This window comes from Leuciscus leuciscus (genome assembly GCF_965113295.1).
Source record: "Leuciscus leuciscus genome assembly, chromosome: 2".
Classification (NCBI taxonomy): Eukaryota; Metazoa; Chordata; class Actinopteri; order Cypriniformes; family Leuciscidae; genus Leuciscus; species Leuciscus leuciscus.
Genome location: NC_138726.1, coordinates 30265867 through 30290132, shown reverse-complemented (window position 1 = coordinate 30290132; position 24266 = coordinate 30265867). Strand labels below are relative to the sequence as shown.

At 37.5% G+C, this 24266-nt stretch overlaps 1 protein-coding gene across 2 annotated transcripts; it reads right to left on the bottom strand.

Moving 5' to 3' along the window:
* Positions 1-446: 446 nt before the first annotated feature.
* dync1li2 (dynein, cytoplasmic 1, light intermediate chain 2) lies at positions 447-24070 on the bottom strand. 2 transcript variants are annotated; one of them, XM_082148676.1, is made up of 13 exons: positions 23924-24070; positions 23212-23285; positions 22516-22632; positions 22010-22240; positions 16926-17092; positions 11624-11717; positions 9750-9885; positions 9491-9602; positions 9337-9396; positions 7051-7092; positions 6679-6796; positions 5887-6021; positions 447-3820 (listed from the first exon to the last, which is right to left on the bottom strand). In XM_082148676.1, the coding sequence occupies exons 1-13, from the start codon at positions 24016-24018 to the stop codon at positions 3711-3713; spliced, it is 1491 nt and encodes a 496-aa protein (XP_082004802.1). In that variant the 5' UTR covers positions 24019-24070; the 3' UTR covers positions 447-3710. The 2 variants fall into 2 exon arrangements, with proteins under 2 accessions (XP_082004802.1, XP_082004803.1); XM_082148677.1 differs by having other exon boundaries at positions 447-3815.
* Positions 24071-24266: the final 196 nt, after the last annotated feature.

The window sequence follows — 24266 nt, the reverse complement described above, 5'->3', positions numbered from 1 at the left end:
CAGCTTGTAGTAATTCATTTGTAGATTGATTTAACCAAAAATGCTGACAATAACCGTATACTTAGAATACACACACTCACAGAGTTAAAAATATAGATTCATGTAACATTTTATATATTTAAAAGTTTGTTATAGGCGATGACTTTATGAACTTTTACATAGAACGTGTTTAGCCTTAAGATTATATTTCGGAAATGTATGCATGCACACATTTTCATCAAATATGACACCAAACAATGGATAGATATTGGGAGAACAGCACTGCACTCTACTGGTTTGGTTCCCAAACCATCTGATAACGGATGTCTCTGATCATTTGAAACGGTTTAAGTCTCAATAGACGTAATGGCAAACAAAACATTAAATATTTGTAGGTTTTAATCAGTACTGTAATAGTGTGCATCTTCTGAAATGAAATGAAATGACAAACAAAAATCACAAGATAGTTGTAGTCTGGATTTGTATTTTATTTAAGCCAGGACTGAAAAAAAAAGACATTTCCTTATCTTGTTTGCATTAAAAGCAAGATTTAACATGGCCACATACTGCATCAAGTTAAAGCCATACAATCAGACTCACTTTACGGTATAGCACACAAACAGTCCTTTGTGTGAATAGAAAGGTCTTTCAATTCCTGTATAGAAAATTTTGGAAGCCAGAATATTTTCTCAACATTTTCTTACTTACAGGGGTAAGTGCATATTAGAAGGATTATACAGAACAAAGCGGTCAACTTCCATCCTAGTCTGAATGAAATACATACAAAATGTGCTGTTCATTATATAATTGCAATCATCCCCAACCGAGGGAAAGAAATCAATGAAGCTGAAGCCAAGTAAACTTGTTTCTTTTGGTGGCCACCCTTAGATCTTTTATCCATTGTGTGTCTCCTTTGGGAAAACAGATGGGTTCTGAGTTAGGAAGCTTTTTCAAGTACTTCAGGCATCTCAGGAGCAGCTTGTTAGTTCTTCAATTTCTTAGTCCTTTAAGTTGTTTGTATTTGCACCAAGCTACTATTAAAATCAGTAACCAGCTAAATTTGTGAAGGAAAAACAATGAAATGTTTAAATGCGAACAATGTGTTGGTTTTTAAAAATTGAACTAAGACGAATTAATAACAGTTCTTCGCTTCCAGTAAAACGGTTACAACATCACGTCTTTCGGTGGAATAAAAAGAGCCATGTTCACAGGAATGTGTCAGTGATACTTCAGTACACACAGTGAGATTTCAGTCACACAGCGAATGCAGAATGAAATGAAATACTTAAGTGCATCTTAAGTGCATTTAAGGTTATGAGCACTTTTAAAAGCAGGTAGAATGTTATATGTGATCGGAGGCTTCATTAGTGACAGCCCAAGAAATTCTCACACAGTCTGTATAGATGTAAAACCTTAACCGCTAAAACAAGAGGTATACAGTCCAGACTTAATGTTGTGCTTGAATATCAGCAAATGCTTTATAGCCCTGCCCATAATAAATGGAAACCGTTAAGCAATATTAAGCAGAATAAATGTAAATTTCATTCGAGTTCCTTATCTCTAGTTTGGTATGAGATTTTTCTTTTCATATTTCTAACACAAGTTCATGGAAAACAACAGTAAACTCAATATGTCTTGTGGTCTATTCCCTTGAAGAGCTTAAAAAGAAAGGACAAAGACTTCTAACTTAAGTGAAAAATATATATATATGTCGGACATTGAACACAGACCACCACAGTAAACAGAGGATCCGTTTTGGAATGATGGCTTCTCCAGGCTCGGCCAAGAACGGCCACCTGGGAGAAATTCAGGGCAGCTACTCGACATAGACATTACATGTGGATTCTACATCTTTGGTTCCAGATTCCAATTCTCTGCGTTTTCCTTTTTTATCTGAAAATGTAATGATCATTTAAAAGCCACTTTTAGCTGCTCCATTTACAGTTTCTCCACAACAGCAAGGTTAAAAACCTTAAGAAAACCATTACATCATGCCTGTGGATGATTTGTCGAGCTAAACCAACTAAACTTGTTACATGTTCAATGGCCAAAAAAGAAAAACCGAAAACAGTTTGCTTGAAACAAGGAATTCAATACAATACAGCATCAGTAGTGGAAGAAAATGTTGAGAAACTGACTATGAAGACGGACGAGGCTGTTATATGGACTCAAACCTACCCTGAGTGAAGAGACAGAGCATGTGGAGTGACAACAGTGAATGCTACACTGAAGGCAAAGTCATCACTTCCAGTGGGCACTGAGGCAGGGCACACAAAACAAACATGCGTCGATCGCTTACAGAGACACCTACACTGCGCAGAAACCGGGAATGTTCAACATTAATCAGTCCTCAAGTTATATATATATATAAATATATATATATAAAATAAAATAAACTGCTAACAAACAAATCTGATATCTCATTTGTAAGGACTGACAAAAGACATGACGTACAGTCGGTTGCTTGGCCACATGAGAATGGTGCTAGTGGTTTAAGCCACGATATCAAACTTGAGGGTGGGACGAAATGTCCCGTCAAGATGCTAAACACATTTTATGTTGATAGTGACATTCAAGAAAAGAAAGGCAAGCTCTCTATGGCAGCAAAAAAAAAAAAAAAAGAGAAGAAACTAGGCCACTGAAGTAGGCAAAATGTGTAATTTTAGCAACAACAAAAAAAAGCAATGACCACTGACAAAAAAAATAAATTACATGAAGCTGGACCAAAAAATAAATTGAGAAAATAACCATTGACTGTTGATGCTACAGTGCAATTCCTCTTTTGGAGACAAGCACCTCCACTATGACACAGGCACTTGGGAGTTATACTAGGAAATATGCTGCCCTGCCCCTCTCCTCCAAAAACAACCATAGCCAAAAGAAAAAGCTCAGCCTGATACTCATCAATGCTTGTTTCATCTGAAATAGTTCTCCATAAATTGTTAAAATAACTCAATTTAATACAAAAATCAAATCAAAGCTTGTGTAGCAAATATTTAGCACATATTTACATAATTCAGAGGTGTTGTGGCAATGTCTGCCACTCCTGTATGCTGAAGGCCAATGGGTATTTGTCATTAGTGTCATGACATCAGTGATGTTAACCGTGTTAAGTGAAGCTTAACGTCTCACTGATAAAACACAGAGAGAAAATAACAGCTTGATTTGCTTGCTTCTTTATAAATACATCAGCATAAATGCAAATATGTTTGTACACACTATATACTTTTTGCAAGTACTTGTTTTCGATGAATATGTTTAGGCTTTTAGCAGTAGTTGTAGCAGATCTCAACACTGGAAGCGACTGCGCGTTGAATGCAGCAGTGCGATCTGCTCTTGTCAGGAGGAGGGGAATGGGTGCGGTTAAAGGTGTCCTAAGCTAAGCAAGGCCCCACACTTTAAAGGTTTGACTGCCGCCTCAAGGAGAGAGCACCCATTACCTGACCTGCCATGCCACACCAAAAATTAATCACCACAAATAAACAAACAAACAAACATAGAAAGGGGTCTGGAAATGAAAACAAAGAAAAGCAGTTGCATCTTTTCAAATATCTACCTCTCTTTCCCCCATAACATCAGAGCCTATATATCTGAGAGAATCCCAACACATTCGGTCTGTTTGCTGATTGACACACAAGGTGGGGGGGAATTTTGGTCATGAATAGCATTTTTTTTTTCTCCTTTATGTCATTACATGTTGATTTCCAGAGTGGACAATGCTGTTGACGCGCTCATGCCTCGTTCTCTGTCGCTGGGGTGTTGTTGGCCGTTACCATTGAGTCGGGGTTTCGAGTCAATCGGTCCAGTTCCGCCTGGACGTCAGTCAAACCCGGCTTCTGCCCTTGGAAAAAAAGAGAGAGAAAAAAAACAGAGTAATCTCCTGTAGTTTCTGTGTTGTATATAAATATAACATGGGTTGGTTATGTGGGAACCAGTTCGGTGGATGAGTGCTGCATGCTGATATGCATTCAAAAAGAGCATGCTGTGCGGCTACACAAATGCAAACTTACTAAGAAAGACATGAAAAGGGATAAAAAAAAAAAAAGAAGGGGTTCTTTATCAAAGCACAATTTCATTTACATGCTGGGGCCAAAACGGCAGGTAAAGAACAGAAAAGTGTTAATATATTAGAACTTCATGTAAATCACTGTAACTAGAGGTCGACCGATTGATCGGATTTGCTGATAGCTGAACAATCGGCAAAAAATACATACAGATCGTTTTTCTGGGTTGTGTACGTTGCTAGAAGAGTTGGCTGTCGTTACACAGTAAGAGAGCGGCCTCTAGAGGCGAAATAAAAACTATCATTGACGCCTCATGGAGTTTGTTTTGACACGTGAGGCTGCGCTGAGGCAGAGCGGCACACTTCAGATGCAGATTTAAAACAGACAAAATGGTATTTATACAGTACATGTTTTTATATCATTATAAAGTAATTTGTTGACTTGATGCTGCATTAGTGGAGAACAGCAGTATGTTTGCCGTCGAGGCTGGGATGATGCTAACATTAGTAGTACCTCAAGCAGTTAAAACAATGTGACAAAAATACACGCAAGTCTGGCCCAAATGTTTAATGGCACGATTGTTGCCACCTATTTGCATTAGTTTATATCCAGCTGGTCACTTTTATGCATTCGTTATGTAGCGAAGTTGCATATATAAAGCTAGTGACATGAGAAAACAAACGAATATGTTCATGTAGCCGACAGAAACATGCAAACAAATCAGAAACTTATTTGATTTCTGTAACTTGTCACTGTAACATATTGAGCTATTTTGATTAGATAATCAAGTGTTCTAAAATAGAGGCAAATAAAGTGTGAGAGTATACATACAATATACATATGCGTCTAATTTCAATGCAATGGCGTTATTTAAAGATGGCCATGTTCTATAAGCATGACTGTTTGTTTTTATAAATAAAATATATTATATATAAATGTATATATTAATATTTTTTATATTTAGTATAGTACATTTTCATGGTTCAGTACTATTTTTTTTTTTTTTTATAATAAAGTTCAGCACTATTTTATGTGTCATGTTTCTTTTCATCCAGTATTCATTTTAAAAAGCTATCGGCTGATTAATCTGTTATTGCCCAGCGCAGGCCAACCTAGTTATCGTTATCGGTAAAATCCACTATCGGTCGACCTCTAACTGTAACAAAATATCAATGAAATGAAAAGTGCAGTTGGTATGAATTTGACATCATTCTAAGTATGAAAACCAGCGAGTATGGGATATCACCATCCATGGTGGCGTCACTCACACAGGCTTTTCAGCCCATTCCTTCTGGTTACTCTCTCTGGCTCTAAGGGTAAAACTCCAAAAAAACAGCATTGTCCAGAGGGAACAAAAGAACATTATGACAGAAGGTGACCAGGTGAACCTCATGAAGGATTGTACAAGTCAGAATTCAACCCAAAATCAAAAGGGGGACAAAAACATCTTCAGAATGTCGTGTTTTCCATGTTTGCCAAGTTTTTGAGACTTGAGACATTGCATTCAAAAGATACAGGCCAATCAGTCACTATGGGCTACACTCAAATATATCAATCTATTGCTCAGCAATAATTACATTAATTTTGATAACTTTTTACAGGAGTATCTTGAGATGGTGCATACCCGATTTCATGTAATTCAGACAAATGTCTTGGGACGACTTGTGTTTTGCATTAAGAAACTGAAGCCAATTTTGAGACAATTATGTACATATTTACAATATTTTCAAAAATAAACATTTCCCAAAAATAATAATAATAATAATAACAATACTCTCGTTAATGCAAACCAGTAATCTAGTTATAAAAATCAAGACTTTGGGCTAAGATATGACCCATACATAGCAGTACTTTGTGAGATTCACCTGTTCCTAGACTTGAGGCTGGCAAAGGAAGAATTTACCTGTTTTCTTGGCAGAACCTTGTACAGCCGCTCCTGCTCCTGTCCCTGGTGACCCAGGACTGCCCGGCGCACCTGTCTTTTTACTTAGCAGACTGTTGAAGAAGTTGGCCAGCACTCCCTCATTTGCTGCTGCTCCTATAAACACACAAATTAAATATCATGACCTCAAGTGACAATGGGGAGGCCCAATTCATTTACACTGAGCTACTGAAAAGCACATCCAGAACTACAATTACCACCATTATAACACTGAAAGGGCTATGGTTCCTTGGCTTCAATGGCACTAACTACAATGCTCAAAAGCTGGCTATTAACTGAAAGATGGTGAAAAAATGTCAAAAATGTGAAATATGATACCTGATACCCTACAGGGCGGGAAGGTTTAAGAATCAATTAAAGTTGATTTAATTAAAGCGACTTGAATCTATTTCTGCTGGTATGTGAGATGCTTTCCAGCTGAGCTTAATGATGTGAACATTAAATTTTTCCCACACCAACTGGAACCAGCAGAAATAGAGTGTTTAGGGAATTATTCCAATGGTCTCCTCAGGAGGGCAGTGTTTTAAAGAGGTTAGAAGAACACTGCAAGACAGAGGCAGAGGGATGATCCAGCAAAATGAGATGAGTGTGGGAGAGAGAGAAAGAAAGAGAGAAAGAGAACAAAGTGCTCATATTTAGACTTGACTGCTAAAGTGCTTGACTGCACAATCATGTGTTATTTGTGCCGCACTGATGAACAGAGAGCCATGAGATCACAAAGCTTCATTTAGGTTCTGCATCAAGATATATTACCTTTCATGTTGGGGTCTGGTTTCTTCACTGCGGTCATGGGTGAGACACTAGCCACATTTGTAGGCCCTGTACGGCCTGTTGGCCGGGGTGAACCAGATGAAGTCCGGACAGGAGACTCCTACACACACAACACAAACAAAAAACAGGAATCAGGAAAATGCAAAAGCAATTCAGGAGATTTAGATCTCTCAATACACGAATCACTAAAGAGGAATCTAAAATGCAATTTAAACCAACAAAAGGATTCGGTATAGCTTTTGTAAAATTCTAAAGCATAAGTGTCAAAATATTATCTCACAAAATCCTCAAAGCAGCATAACAGTGTCACACTTAAGTGTGTGAGGTGAGTGTGTGGTCTGAAGTCACACTTACTGTTCCTCTTGTGGGTGTGGCCGGCTGCTTAGATAACAATGACTGTAATAAAGTAAGAGAAGACAAGAGAGATGTAAAACCTTAATAAAAAGCTTTAATCGTTATTTTGAAATACATATGCTACTGTTCAAACATTTGGGGTCAGTAAGATGTTTTTTTTTCTCCAAAGAATTAGTACTTGTTTTCAGCAAGTATGCGTTAAATTGATCAAAACTGATAGACATTGATAAAGACATTTTCAAATAAATATGCCTTGGTGAGCATAATAGACTTTTCTTACCGATGTCAAACTTTTGAATGGTAGACTACTTTTTAAATTATAACTGACACTATGATGTAATTTAACACAAGACTGTATTATACAACGACAGTTATCTAGCTGATACACAACACTTTGTTTGTATTCCATGTCACAGACAGTGATCTTTTCATATCAAAGACAAATAAAAGAATGTCCTCGGTGCAATCAAAAGGAGCCGCTTAACAGCGGTGACCGTGTTTACATGCAGCTTAATATTGTTAACCCTTAAACGGATAGCTCTGGTCTTGAGTGACCCGGGACGTCATTCACTACCCTCCTCCTCATTAATTTTTCAAAGTTAGACAACAACCTTCTTAGTATTCCTCAATCAATTCATTATAAACAATATAACAATAAAAACATAACATTTTTTATAAATAACTGTTTTCACATAAATGTTTTGTAAAAATTGTATATGGTCACTGTAACAGTGCATTTTATCTGCACAACAATCATTTAATCTGATGACTGAATAAGTGCAATACACCTTTATTCAACAAGATGGCAATGTCTGATACACAATGATGAGGTGTCACTCATAGTTACCGCAGGCAGAAAACAAAAGAATAGGAAGAATCATCAGCAAAACTTGAAATGGCTCAGCGATTTACTGCAGAGCAACTACTGAACACAGTCAAATATTAGAGTCACTGTCACTTGATGGTGGATCTGGTGAAGAAGCTGTCAGAGATCAAAATATTGATTTTGAAGATGTTGAAAATGATAGTTTTGAGAATATGTTTGAGATTGTGAATATGAGCCAGATGCTGAATGTACTGGGAAATGAGCTCTGACGAAGACAGTGATGATGGTATAAAACTTCTGCTCAAACTGAACCCTTCCAAGATCCAAAATGCAACAAAATATGTTTTCTTTGATTCTTCTGTAATTGTTACTATAATATCCGGAGAGTTTTATATTATCGAGATAGGTAGAGATCCATCCATGTTAGGTCGCTAAATACTCGAATATGTATTAATGATTGGTGAAACATTCATGCATTTAAGGGTTAAAGATCATTCTCAATAAAAACCTCTCACATAAACACTGTTCACAATTGATTCAAATATTTGACAAGACCCACAGTGAACATCCAGAGAATGTGCCAATATAATAATTCATTACATTTATATAGCGTTTTTCTCGGCACTCAAATCGCTTTACATGGAAGGGGGAATCTCCTCAACCACCACCAATGTGCAGCATCCACTTGGATGATGCGACGGCAGCCATATTGCGCCAGAACGCCCACCACACACCAGCTTACTGGTGGAGAGGAGACAGTGATGAAGCCAATCAGTATATGAGGATGATTAGGAGGCCATGATGGACAGAGGCCACAGGGCAAATTTGGCCAGGATGCCGGGGTTACACCCCTACTCTTTCGAAAGACATCCTGGGATTTTTAATGACCACAGAGAGTCAGGACCTCGGTTTAACGTCTCATCCGAAGGACGGTGCTCTTTGACAGTATAGTGTCCCCATCACTATACTGGGGCGTTAGGACCCACACAGACCACAGGGTGAGCGCCCCCTACTGGCCTCACTAACACCTCTTCCAGCAGCAACCTGGTTTTCTCAGGAGGTCTCCCATCCAGGTACTAACCAGGCTCAGCCCTGCTTAGCTTCAGTGGGCAACCAGTCTTGGGCTACAGGGTGATATGGCTGCTGACAATATGCAAGAAATATGTAAGAAGCTGGTGTACAATGTCCATTAGAAATGAATTGTTTTAAAATGACCAAATATTGTGTAATTAAACAGTATCCTGCACAGCTGTCAGCAAATGAAAACATTGAAGAGTCAAATGGGTTTTACTGTAATCAAACTAATGAGAGACAGCAGGAGGGCACTGTGAGAAATGCATGTTGACGTCAGAGAACTGATCATTTGATTGGTGGAGGTATGTACTGGCTGCTTTTCTAATATGTAACTTCAGCACTGAATGAAGAAAACCTGAACTTAAAACTGAAGTCTGTTCTCCTACCTGCTGTTTCATGAGGAAGACCTGCTCATCCTCCGCACTAATTTCCTTGTCATGCACCAACTTGAGAGACAAAAAAGGAGACAAAAAGGCAAATTTTACACAAGCAGAACAAATTAAGGTCAAATTCTCATTCCTAGGTTTTTTCTCTCCTCACCTTTCGTACAGGAGGTTTCGTTATAAAGTCCTCAAAGGGATCTTCAGGTCGAACTGTTGTGAAGTTTTCATGCAGGATGGCAATTTTCTTGTCATTGTCCCATCCGGATGGACTATGCAGAGATTTAAAATTGTTTTAATAGAAACCAGTTTGACGGACATGCACCAAATTGAATTAGACATGGTTTTCTTGCATAAAAAGATAAATAAGATAATAAAAAGATAAATGCAATGTTTTTAGGGGATTTCAGCAATCTCACATGAACACAGTGTCCTTCTCAACCACTAAGGCAGGCGTTGTAAACTGGAACTCGTATATTTTGTGCACCATGTATTTGTAGAGAAGGTCTATGTTCTTCTCCTCTTTGACCGAAGTGTAAATCAAGCCAGCTCCATCTGTGAGACTTGATTAAGGATGAGTACTCCATTTTTTTTTTTTTAAAGGAATATTCCCAGAAGTACCTGCATTATACATCACATATTATATTTTATGTAAATAGTTTGGTTTCTTCTCATTGTTATCAGTAAAGAACATTAGGGCAGTATTGTGTTACATTCTGTTTTTGAGTTAATGTCTATAAATGAGCAGTGGCCACGTTTTATGGACAGGTCACCATTGAAAAAAAACTCACTCATCATCATGTAGCTTTCAGTTTTACCACCTGAATTATTATGGTGGTTATCGGTACATTTTATGGTAAAGAGCAGATTTTGGTAAGGCTGGGTGATATGAAAAATATAAAATAAAAACATATCTTGGTATTTTTTGGCTGAATGGTATACGATATATATGAAGACTTCAGATGCAAAAGCCTGTAAGTGCCATCTGAAATTTTCTTCTAAAATTTGCATTTTTTTCAAGCTTGTATGTTGAAGTTCAGTAATTTCACTTTAATGACAATTAATAGGTCATTTTCATTGCCATTAAAGTGAAATAACTGAACATAAACATACAAGCTTGATAAAAATTATCATTCTAGAAGAAAATTTCAGATGGCACTTAGAGGCTTTTGCATCTGAACTCTTCATATCTAGATGTCTTCTACTTTTTTCTATTTAAAAAAAACAAAAAAACAACTGTATTAACAGTATTTAAAATAAAATGTTATTTCACATACTGTCCAATGTTGTCTTACAAACAATGTTCATACTGAAGGCTATGAAGACAAATATTGTGAATGTAACCATGTAGGCTATGCTATATGTGCAAAAAAAAAAAAAGGGTTAATATTACATTACATTCTAAAAAAAATCAAAAACTGTTAAAATAATGAGTTTTAAAGAAAAAGTTAATTTCACTAAACTAAAAATAATAACAAAAGCACAAACTAATTAGGCTATTTCATTACCCCATTACAATAGTCACTTTGCAGTTACTGCTATCATAAAAATACACTTACTTGTAGGTTTAAAATTCTATATATGGCACATTGTCCAACAACAAATATTTTAGCAAAATGTAGTTGCTTTCATATGTTGAACACAAAAGATTATGTTGAAGAATGCTGGTAACCAAACAGTTGACTGTAGCCACATTATCTTTTTCCATACTATGGCAATCAATGGTGCCCGTCAACTGTCTGGTTACCCATATTCTTCAAAATATCTTCTTTTGTGTTCAGCATATGAAAGAAACTCATACAGAGTAAATGATGACAGAATAAATTTTTTTGGGTGAACTATCACTTTAACTACTGTATATCTTACGAGTTGTTTTAAAAGGCCTTAAAATAAAGCGTCTCATGTTCAAGACAAATATCTGATGTGTGTATTATATATATATATATATATATATGTGTGAACGTTATTGCCTCCTTCAAAATCTTTATAAAAAAAAACAAATATATCGTACAAACTTGATTTACCGCCCACGGTGCCCAGACATAGTATTTGGTACTTCAAGTAGATTGGCATACTAACATTAAATAACTTGACGAAATATACAACTAGAAGTTGGAAAATGTACAGGACCAATATACCACACAGTAATACCTGAAATATTACGATGAATTTCTGGCAACCACATCTGCCAGTTTTTTGCTGAAAATGTACATGGATTTTTTACAGTGTACTGTATAGGGAAAGAGTAATATTACAAAGGCAAATATATTGAGACTGATTTTGTATAGGATACACTGTAGACAGAACCGCCGGATGTGAGACTGAATGAAGTCAAAATGCTCCTCCTTGTAGTCGTGCTCCTTCTCCAGTACACTGACTGCATCACACTAAAAGATAGAGACAGAGATGAATCATTCGAGGGGGTGTCTTAGGTGCAGTAAAACATCATACTTGACCTGAACAACAATTGTGAAATTATCATTTTTGAGTGAATCATCCCTTTTTAAATGTACTGAAGCTCTAAAATACTGTTTGTTTTCAAAAGACAGACTGTGACGACCTGTGTCTTTAATGGGGTTTTCCCCAGCGTTGGATGGATTACACAGTTTTTGGATAGTTTTTTTCTTTTGTTAATAAACAACTTGCTTTAACAGTTTGGCTTTCTCGGGTGTCCCAATTTTTGTTGCGTCCCTTTTGAGCCACGGGGTGTAACACAGACATCCCATCCTAAAAATAGCAGACAAGCACACACATGCGCAATGGGACTCATTACGAAGCAGCAGCCATATTTGTGAATGACTCAGGTTGTGGCCGATTGCCAGCCATAATCGCTTTGGGCAGGAAGAGGAGGTGCCGACTAGGCTGCTTAAAAATCCAGGAGGCTTCCATGAGCATCACTGGAAATGCAAACTCATCTCTGCATGTCACAGAGACCGCTGACCTTCTACTGAACCACAGGACATACTCTCTCACTCAATAATAAACATATCCTGTCTATAATACTTTTAAAAAGTTACAAATGTGACAATGAAGCCATGCAATTTATAAACAGAGAAGCTAAACCTACTCCTGACATCTTGAAAAAGATCATTTTAAAAACTTTTTTCTCCAAACAATGAACATCAATGGCATCCAATGTTGTATGGACCTCAGCATTCTTCAAAATATCTTTTGTGTTTAAAGAAAAAAAGTCAAAGGTTTGGAACAACACGAGAGTGAGTAAATGACAGTTTTCATTTTTGGGTGAACTATCCCCTTATAGGTGTTGCAGATGGCCAGTGAAATGCTGCCGTCAATGATGCTAATGCATATTGATTAGAATTAATTTTGTGCTTTCAAATAGGGTTGGGTATTGGTTGTAGGGCTGTACTCAACCAAAGAAAATCTTGGTCGACTGAAGTCCTGACATTTTCGACTAAAAATCGACTAAAATCGACTAAAAATTACGGTAGAAAAAAAAAGTTAAATTAATTAGATGCGCACTGTGCGCAGTACTTGGTAGCCTTGTTGTCCGCCTAAATTAATTATAAATAAACATAAAAAACTAGTAGGCTATTTGCAGTATATTAAATCGTTTTTGACCTAATTATTTTGCACTGAAATGAGTCTGACACTCCAGTCTGTCGGCTCTGACAGCGTTGCATCACGTGCACCTGCGCAATATCACAGCTAATGATTTCCGAAAACAGTACTATGTTGTCAACTAGTGATATCATCACAAGAACTGTTGAGGAATAAGCAACATAATTTAGACAATTATTTTTGTCATATGTTATAATAATAAGTTATAACTGTCAGACACTCATTTCACCGTGCATGTCCTCGCACCGAGCGAGGCTGAACATGAGCTCAGCTTCGCAGCTGAGACACGAATAGACTATTAACTTAAAGCTTTTACTCTTAATAAACACAAAAGGCACGAAAGTGCAGTTATGCACTTTATTATAAAGTGCATAACTGAAAAATAAAGCATCCTAGGCTCAAAACTAACACAACCAACAGCACAGCGCAATTGCGCATTATTAGGCTCCAAAAAAAAGAAAAAAAAAGTAAAAGTTATCACACTAAAACATTGAAATATGCAAATTCTGATATGTTCATATAGCCTACTCAAAACTGACAGGGCAAGCTAACGCAGACAAGTGAGCTTACCACTTTAGATGATGTCATGTTTGTCGTCGAGCTGTGGAAAACTGTTGCTTGCAAACTTTGCATTCGACCTTTTTCCTGTTATCAATTTTAACAAAATGCTGCCACACTGTCGATTTCTTTGTTGTTGACATGTTAGAAGAGGACTGACTATTAAACGCTCTCACAATTAAATAAATAATATTCAGCATCAAACCTTATATAGTTATCGCTCTCTCTTGGGTTGGGCTAATCCAAAAAAGGTGAAAACAAGGGGGGTGTTCTGAAGACAGACTGTTAAAGTGAAACAAGGGTACTCTGAAAACACCCCCATTAGCAGTTAGTGCTTTCCACCTGATGAAATGAGCGCGCCTCAGCGCGGCAAAACTGATGAAATAAACGCAGCAAAACTGATGAAATGAACGCGGCAAAAAATCGACCAATCAGAATTTTGGTCGAACCAGAACGTATCGACCAATTAATCGACTAATCGACTGGGACAGTACAGCCCTAATTGGTTGGGTTTTATACGATACCAGTACCTACTCGGTATTTTTTAAACGGTTCCGGTGCTTAAACGGTTCTTGAACCGGTACTTAAGAAAACGAAAGCACACATACACAAACACAAAGCTCTTTATAAAAAAAAGAATGTGTGTGTGTGTGTGTGTGTGTGTGTGTGTGTGTGTGTGTGTGTGTGTGTGTGTACTGGACACAATATTAACTTAAATCTTTAAAGATTTTCTGATTCTGATTAAATGAAAAATTGCGCCGTTTAATAGGCTACTGATGTAGCCTAAAACACTTAAGATAGAAATTGTCTTCTCATATTATGACTTTTACTTTAAAAGAGAGAAATATCTGACACTGAGCAGAAATATTTAACACACACAGTATAGCCTCATAAATATACTTGATATACTTAATACTTGATATGCAAGATTTGCAGTTGGCATTAAAATACTAGACTTCCATGTCCACCACGACACTGGCAGCTGAACTTGAACTTTAGTCAAGTGTGTCAGAGGTTTTGGGTTCTAATCCGCATTCGTACATTTCAAAAAAAAAATTTTTTTAACGATTATGCTCATCAGTGGTTGTATATCAAACAGGGAGACGCATTTCGTGATTTCACCGGAACAAATAGAGTCTCCGCAACGTATTGAAGCACGCGTCCGAGTGAAGACAGTGCGGTGTGCGCGAGCCAAAAACGAAAACATGTTTCTCAATTCCAAGTAGGCCTGTCACGATTATGAAATTTGGCTGACGATTAATTGTCTAAAAAATAATTGCGGTTATGCCGATTAATTGTCAGTTTTAGGGCTTTGACGATTAATTGTCTGTGTTAGGGCTTTGGCAATTATGCTGATTAATTGTCTGTTTTAGGGCTTTGTGCTTCATTCATTAAATAATTGTGATGAATTTAATCCTTTGTAAGTTATCATTTTGCAGTGTAAGTTTACAGTTAACACCTTTAAATATTAAATAAATAGGCTATATTCAATAGCTATGACAATTTGTTTATTAAACTTAGTGAGTGTATAAATCAGCAGCAAAAAGTAATTTTTGAAAACATCTGCACAGTAATTTAATAAAATCTAAACATGTTAATAAAAACAAATGTGCACAAACCATGATAATATGATACGCTTCAAAACAGAGCGGAACAAAGCGCGTATGCGCATCGCGGGTGCAGAATGATGTGCTTAATGCAACATGGAGTCGCAGCGATGCACAAGTGCGCATTTAAAAGTTCACGGCACAAAGCGAAGAAATGTCGAGGGCACAAATCCTAGTGTATATCAGTCCAACAGTTTATTGATCATTTGTTTCTTCACAGTTTTAAACTCCAGTTATTGTGCGTCTGATGCCAATTCATAGTCCTTGTGCTGTGTAGGCACACGGTAGCGAGCGAGTCATTTAGAAACAGCAAAAAACTCCAGCAAAATAAAGTCATTTTATGCAAATCCACAGCCCTTTATCTACAGATCAAGCATTATAACGTCAATGTCACATTGGAGAAAGTTTTACCGTGTATCCTGTCGTAACCGGACGACGCGCGCTGTTTGAATGCTGAACGGAAATGATTGACAGCTGCAGAGTTTGAATGCTGAACGGAATGATTGACAGCTGCAGACGAGTTTGTGAACTTTAATTTAACAATGTAAATATACTACTGTCCCTCACATTAAGCTATGGAATGGCTTCAGATGACTTTGAATATATTGCTAGAAAACGTAATTAGTGCTTGACTGCTTGTCTATTTATTTTGGTTCATGACTCCCCCTTGTGCCGTAGGTCTATAAAAGAGCGCAATAATCGCGGTTGTCTGAAACAATCGCGGTTAGATCAAATAATCGCGATCAGACGGTTATTTAATTATCGCGACAGGCCTAAACCAAGAATGCAAAGAACAGACTTGCGTTCTCTTTGAGACTGGTCTTGCCAGGCGACCTTGAAAGAACGAATTTGGAAGGACGCGAGAACACAGAAAGCATCTTTATGAGAATTGAGATGTGCTGCGATCTTGCTGCTTAACTGACCATCTCGGCAAATAGCTTATTTAACGAACGAAATGAATGCTCTGCTGGTTAACTGGAGATGTTTTATTATTGGAACATTCGTGCCGCGAGATGTTTTATAGGGGGCGGTAAAAAAAAGTCCGGCACCGAAATCAGGCACCGAAAGTTTCGTTCTTATTCGGTCTCGTTACTACCGTTTACGTTGGAACCGGGTTTCGGTACCCAACCCTACTTTCAAGTAAATTGGAAAGAAAATGTCCTGAAATTCAATCAGGCTCTATTCTCCTCTATTCCAGGGTGAGGCAGTTTGATCACTTTGCCTCTTGACGTTGAAGAGAACAAAGAGCGAACATTTTACTCTCAGACCTAAACCCTCTCATTTAAAAACAGGTTGTCTTGCATGCACCCAGGGCTGGAGGGAGGCTAACAATAGTAGAGAACATTGAGCATGTTCTGATCTGAGAGAGCATGTGAGGGGAGCATGGTCAGTCTGCAGCTCTGGACCTGCGGGCTACTGAGACTCCATAAAGAGAGCTTTTCATCTGGATAAACACTTGATGCATCAGAAGCAAAATTCCCTTAACACTGAGCAAAACAACTCAAAATATCCACTCAAATTTCCAAAACAGTGTACCTACAAATTCCTATTTATTCACAGGACGCACATTATCGTTCAAAAGTTTGGGGTCAGTAAGACTTTTTTTCTTTTTTCTTGAAAGAACCTGTCTTGACTTTTATTCAGCAAGAACAAATTACATCGACCAAAAATGACTGTTTACACACACACAGACTATAACATTGTGTTACAAATACTCCCAAAACTTAATTAAAAAGTGTGCTTTAACAATGTGATTCATTTTGAAGTATTTATTACATTTATTAGAGTGATATGTTAAAACACTGGACACAACGTGACGGGTCAAATGATCTGATCACTTTCACCTACCTTTGTGCAAACTATGAGCACTGGAATGCCCAGGTTGTGTGTGAGGACGTTGTCTCCCAGGGGCAGCAGCACACTCTCATCTTCTCCCGCAGCTGCTGGCCCTCGTCTCTGGGGCGAGCTCGGCGTGGCTTCCTCTGGCTCTACATATTCCTGGAAGGCCTTAACCACTGCAGAGAAGAGAGCAACACACAAGCAGGGTCAAACCTTTAAACATTTATTTACAGTAAACAGTGTCAGTAGGTACATCATAAAGTCGAAAATAACAGAAGCATCACATTACACGTTACTATTTACATCAAATTGCAATTTAAAACATTATTTTACAACAAATTCATGACATGACAACATTTAAACAAGCAAAGGCTACAGATTATACAGAGAGAAATTTCTAGCAATAAGACGACAATGGGGTTTAAAACAATATATTAGATTGATGATGACGACAAAATTTATCCATCCATCATCAACCTCCATCAAGTTTGACTTTTTAGTTTTTTAAATGGCACAACAATGCATTTCTAGTGGACCTGTAAAAGTTATAATATAAGGCCCTGTTTACTAATATGCGTTTTGGTCGATCGGATCACAAGTGGACGAGTAAATACAGGTGTAAACGGGGTCTAAAACATTTTGAGCTTCTCCATTCTCGACCACTTCCAGAGGTAGTCGAAAACGCATTTGACCGCAAAATACATTATGGGATGCGCAAAAGACCGTCGGCTAAAGACCCAAGTTAGATTTGAAGAGGAAAAACGTATCAAAGTATTTTTTCTCACAGCACCATTCCTGATTTCTAACACACACACACACACACACACACACACACACACACACACACACACACACACACAGTCTGGTTTTGCGGCTGTCAAAACAGAAATGAAAGCTGCTGCTCTCTGTATGTTTTTCTGTTTTCACCGGGCGCATTTATATGTAAATTGCACAAGCTTATTTTGTGCATTAGATCGAAAAATCTGAAAAGCCCATAGACCCTCCCCTCGAAGAAATCAGGACAGAAGTGGTTGAAAGTGGACAAGAGAGACTGTGATTGTGTGAACTCAATGGAAAATTAAATCAAGCGAAATTTAAAAATACACGAGGGTTAGTAAATGAACAGAAATTTAACTTTTGGGTGAACTATCACTTTAAGGATTAAATAGCCTCAACCAATAAAAAGCCATACAAATATATAGAACATCCACAGATTTAGGACATTCCGGTCAGGTTACATAAGACCCAAATAGACAATCTGCCCCCCCAAAAAAGATTACATTTAAAAAAAGAAAAACATAAATAAATCTTAACATTGGCAAGGATTTGTAGCATGTTTTTTACAGTTCATTATGTGTAACTCAAACTGCCTGAAATCATGACTTGTTATGGACACATTTGAGTGTCCGATGCCTGTAGAAGAGCAGCTCAGATGAGAACAGAGCTGACAGCACATTCTCAAGACTCTGTCTGAGCTCTACATTTACAGAACACAGGAGCAGCAACCCAAAACAATGTTAAATACACAGGAGTATATGAAGAGGGCATGGTGGTGATGTGCGCAAGTAGGTGGCCGGAATGGTCTTTTATTGGTGGTAGATTGAGGAGGTGGGGAGGGAGGGAAAGGGGGAGGAACTTCCTCAGGAACCTTAAGAATGCAGCTCCAGATGACCCAGAAACCAGGCAAGCTGCACAACTTCCTTTAGCGTACTGTTAATGGAAGAACATGCTGCTGGAATAACAGATCGACACGCCAGTCCTAAAAGCAGATTTAACATATACCGGTACTACCGTTTAAAAGTTTGGGGTCACTACAATTTATTTTGTTTAAGAAATTAATCATTGTATTCAGCAAGCCAAGGACATATTCAAATGATCAACAGTGACAGTAAAAACGTTTATATCACAAAACGTTTTTATTTTAAATAACTTTCTATTCAAAGAATCCTGAAAAAACACAAAAATATTAAGCAGCACAACAGTTTAACAACAATAATAAAAAATAAATATAATAATAATAAAAGCATCATGTAACACTGAATATTGGAGTAATGGCTGCTGAAAATTTCGCTTTGCCATCACAGGCATACCGAATTTGCATTGCAATATATATTTAAAAAGAAAATAGTTACTTTAAATTATAATAGTATAACACAATATTACTGTATTTTTTATTAAATAAATGCAGCCTTACTGATGATAAACTTTTGAACGGTAGCGTATAAACTGGATTCATCACGCATGAATCTCTTTATTTACTAGTTATATCACACTCAGTTACCCACACCCAGCGATGTGAAGTGTGTGTACATGTTTCCACAGGAGCCAGAGTTCAAGATAATCTGTTGCAAACCAATAAACTACTTGTGTTCTTTTTGGACAAAGAGTCCATTAGGAAATTTTAATTATTTCCAGAAGGCAAGCCGGCGTTAGTCGTCTAGTGATTCATCTTAAATGATAATAGCCAATAGGCAAGAGTTCAATATCACATGGCAGCGTCTGCAGACATTTTTAAATAAACCCCTTGATTCTACTGCCTCATGTAATCTCCACAGTTCTCTAAACAAACTCAGGCATAGTGAATTTTTTTAATTAATTTTTTTAAATGTTTATAACTTGTTCAGCCTGTTTTCACCAGGCAATCAACACTGAAGTTGTGGTAAAGATTTTAATCTGCAACTTTCTTAATCAATATGACTTAATGCAATATCCACAATCAAAAGAAGCACCAGTTTACAATCACTTTCTACTGTCGACTTTGACCAGGTTCCACAAACAAGGGTGGGGACGGTCAACAGAATACACACATCCAGTGCGCATTTGCAGGCATGAAGCCATCAGAGTGCTAACAAGTGCATCAAAAAATCATGATGACAGAAAACAAAAAAGTAAATACCTATTAAGTAGTGTTGTTTTTGTCAAAAGAAAAGCAGTTACAAGGCCACATTTGAACAACACAAAAAAAAGGATTTCCAAAGTACATCCAGATGTCACTCTACATAAAAAAAAATAAAAAAAAGTTCAGTCAATGTGTTAGCTGACTAAGAGCTGTGAGACGGTATGTTTTAGCACTGTGGTTTGAGTTATGCTTGGGTGTTGCGCTCATGCCCTGCTTAAAACAATGAGTTGAATGTCAGGAACGTCTGAGAGAGCAGACCATGATGCAACGCCTTGTAAGAGAGGCTGAACTGTCCTTCCCACTAGAGTGCTGACGTCACTGAATCCGGTCAGATGTGAGGAGTGAGCAGAGGCTGCTTGTGCTTCCTTAAGGAAGCAACGGACCCTTTTCTGGGTGGGTCAGTTTTACAAAGCTGAGAGCAGATTGAGGCTTAATGTGTTTGGACACCAATTCAATACATCCAACATTTGGCAATTGTGCAGTAGCAGCACCTCACTGCATTACACGAGATACAGGGGGCGGAGTTGGATCCAGATATAAGGGGTGATGTGAACTTGAAAAATTAAATATACAGATTTTTGCAATGTTTTTGAAAGAAGTCTCTTATGCTCACCAAGGCTGCATTTATTTGATTAAAAAAACACAGTAAAAACATGTGAAATGTTGAAAATATTGTAACCCTGGTACTTTTTTCAGAAATCTTTGATGAATAGACAGTTGAATTGAACAGCATTTGTTTGAAATAGATCTCTTTGGCAACATTATAAATGTCTTTACTGTCACTTCTGATCAATTTAATGTGTCCAAAAAAAAAAAAAAAAAAAGAAAGACCACAAATTTTAGATTGGTAGCGTATAATAAAATCAATTTCTGACAGCAGAAATTCGCACCTGAGAAACACAGTGGATGGGTCACTTACCAATTTCAAAATGACAACTTCAATGGATCCTATTTCAGCCAAGATAATAGATTAAAATAGGGAATGTATTTGTAAAACATGGGCATGATATGAATGATGTTTCCACCATGAAACATTTAAAATCATGCTTTAACTGTAAAAGTAAGCTAAAACATTAAATCATAACAGATAGCATGTTCTGTATGAAGAAAAAAATATTAGAAGGATGAAAGCCACACAATAACGTGGTCATACTGTTGGGGACAAAAAGAGCTAGAGATTCAAAAACGACCAATTCAAATGTGTTGTAAAACCACTGGGCTTTGTATTTCATATGCAAGCTAAAAAACAATACCTTTGCCAAGCCACTTCCCCATTCTGCTGTCACAGCCCTGTTTATAGGGCACACGCAGAAACAGTCATCCTCAGAAATAGCCTCTCACTTCATGTCTGAGCACTCTGCCTCTCTCTTCACAGTCACTCTTCTCAAACGCTATTGTACCAGCTTGATGTTTTCATAAAGCAAAACACCTTAAGCCATCAAATGCATGCTCAGTCAAAAGTTTAAACTTTTGAACTGCAGTGTATCTGTATGTAGGTTTTTGAAAACATGATGATTCTCAGCAAATATTTCATTTACTAACACTTCCTCGTGAGGCAGTATTTGTGACCACTCTGATTCTAACAGCAAAAGTCTGACAACATGGGTCATGCAAATTTAAAGCACAAAGACTGCTTCATATCCAGACTGTCATTTAACCATCCTACAGTGCAGGCATTCCTGCTCTCATAACCCTCAAAATAAAACTTGATTATGAATGAACAAAATCATTTTAATAAAAGCATATGATGCCTTATATTCACATGACTTTCTATATTACCTATGAATTCTCAACATAAAAAAAAGTCCTTTAATGTTTAAGCTACATTCTTCACTAGGCCTATATCAAAAACAACCAACCAAAAATCAACCTCTGCACCTTCTGGGATTTATTAGTGTATTTATTACTGCACCGCAACTTTCTGCACAATCTGTCATTGACTGTACTGTCAATATATAAATGTAGCAGCCAGTGTCACAATCTAAACATTAACATATGATCAAAACATACAAGACAAGGAACGATTCTCACCAGAAAAGGCACATTTGAAAACTGACATAAATGTCAACATTCTATATGCACACGCTATAATCACCCATAATATCACTTGAATCTGAATGACCCAGGCTACAAACAAACAGCAAAGTGTTAATACTACTACAACCTAGTAGCAATAAAGCAAAACAGCACTTACTCCTCTGCTCCATCTCTCTCATTTCCTCAGGTGGCATCTTCAGTTTGTCCACGTGTTCACGCAGCACACTCGCCCACTTCTGCAACGACTCCATGATGGTCCAAGGCCGTGACATGTCCACCACAAACACAACTAGACTGTCCTTCAACGACTCAGTGGTCACTGCAAACTTCAGCAAGCCTTTGTGGTAGAGGTCTCCATCCAGGATCCACACGCTGCAGCGAGTCAAATCTGGAAGAGTTTATAGTAAAAATAGATTTAAAAAAAAAAAACTGAATAAACTGCATTTTCTGCATACGGAGTATGTACCCAAAATAAAATATTTATCATTTATATTTTTCATGTCATTCTAGACTTTATGCTATTTGTTTGCAAAACAATACAATTTCATAGTGCGGCCTTTTAACACAAAACAGGCAATTAAAACAGCCAAAGCTTCATAATCCTTACATATTATTTTGTTAATTCTTTTATCACCTTCTTTGACCCAGTTTAAAATCACTTACCCTCTCTGTCTTCATCCTGGACGTTCAGGTACAAGTATTCCAGCCCTCTACCTTTCTTACTATGCTCGGCTCCTTGAAGTTTTGTCATGAGTGTCGTCTTTCCTGAACCATCCTCCCCTAAAACACCAGAAATCATATCACTCATAAATCATGACACATCGGTGTACTGAATAGTAAACTCCTAAGTGTTAAGACAAAGCCAATTATTTCAGCTTTATGCCTAGGACAAAGTTAAAGAGATAGTTCACCCAAAAAAATGGATTTTGTCATTATTCACTCACTCTTGTCATTTCAAACCTGTATAACTTTATTTATGTAGAACACATTAAAATATGTTTTGATATTTTTTTGTTCCATACAATGGAATTCAATAACCAAAACAGTTTGATTAGTACCAGCATTGTTTAAAATGTCTTAATTTGTCTTCTACAAAAAAAAAAACAAAAAAAAAAACAGTAAGCCATACAGAACAAGAACAACGTGACGGCGAGAAAAATTACACTAGTAACGTTATCATTTTTGGATGAACTAGGCTATCCCTTTACAAGATTCATACATTGTATTCAAAGAAATGTGCACATTAAAATGAAGCAGCGTACGTCGATATTGTACGCAAAACATAAACACACTTTTAATAAAAGATGAATTTTTATTGAAAACAATATTCAAGAAAACAAAACAAAAAATGTCACATACCGAAAAGCAATATATTTTTCCCAGAGGGCAATTTAGAGCTTGAGCGTGTGGAAACTTCGCTGAGGATTGAAGACCTGAAAAACAAAACAAATGACCACCGATCACTTGCCATTCATGACATTAGCAGACAGGGGCTTTAAAGCGTAGAAAGTAGTTGGATGTTTAGTTTCGTCTGGAGATACCTGCAACTAGGTAATATAATGTTACCAAAACATCCACAAAAAGGCCGTTACAAGAATGAACCTCTCACACAAGAGATGGATGTCAATCAACCGTTAGATCCCATCAGAAACAAAAATTAACAGCCAGTTTCCTGACAATAATCATCACCCGCATTTCAATTTAATGAGCCAAGCAAAGCTTCATGAGTAAACGACTTGAACACTACAAATATGAAAACCGTTGAGTTTAAATGCTAGCCAATAGCACACAACATACACAAGTGAGCATGACATGAGCATATAAACCGAGACAATCTGCGTCCTAACGCCCCAAAATACTTTCTTTATTATTCAGACCGCTGTAAAGGTCTAATCTAGCCAAATCCAGACTTTGCTGTAAGTTTATGTGAAGTGTTTTGGGCTCATCCGGGACCGGCGTCTGAACTGGGCAGCACCCGGCTGGTGACAAAGCAGCACTTCAACACTGTCAAATTAACGGACTCCTTGCACAAACCGCTGCACTTCAGGACACTTAGAGGGTTCGAGCATACCAGAGGTTTTGTCCTTCATCATCCTCGTTACTGTTTTCCATAGTGTCGCCTGTCCCGGCTGCGCCCAGTAGCTTCTTCTCTAAAACGGGAGCCATCTTGAGTGTAGATGCACAAAGGGAGGCGCACACTGAGCGCCTGAGGACCTCACACGAGAAGCTCCGCGAACTACCTATCCTACTACGGCGAAGGCCTAGCTCATTAATATTAACTACGTACATTGTCGTCCTCCCAGTAAAAGCAGACGTTTGTAAGTGGGTTCATGAATATTAATTAGGCACATGACAGGTTCAGGTTGTACAAAAGCAAAGACAGCATGACCAAATTAATATTCATGAAGAACGAC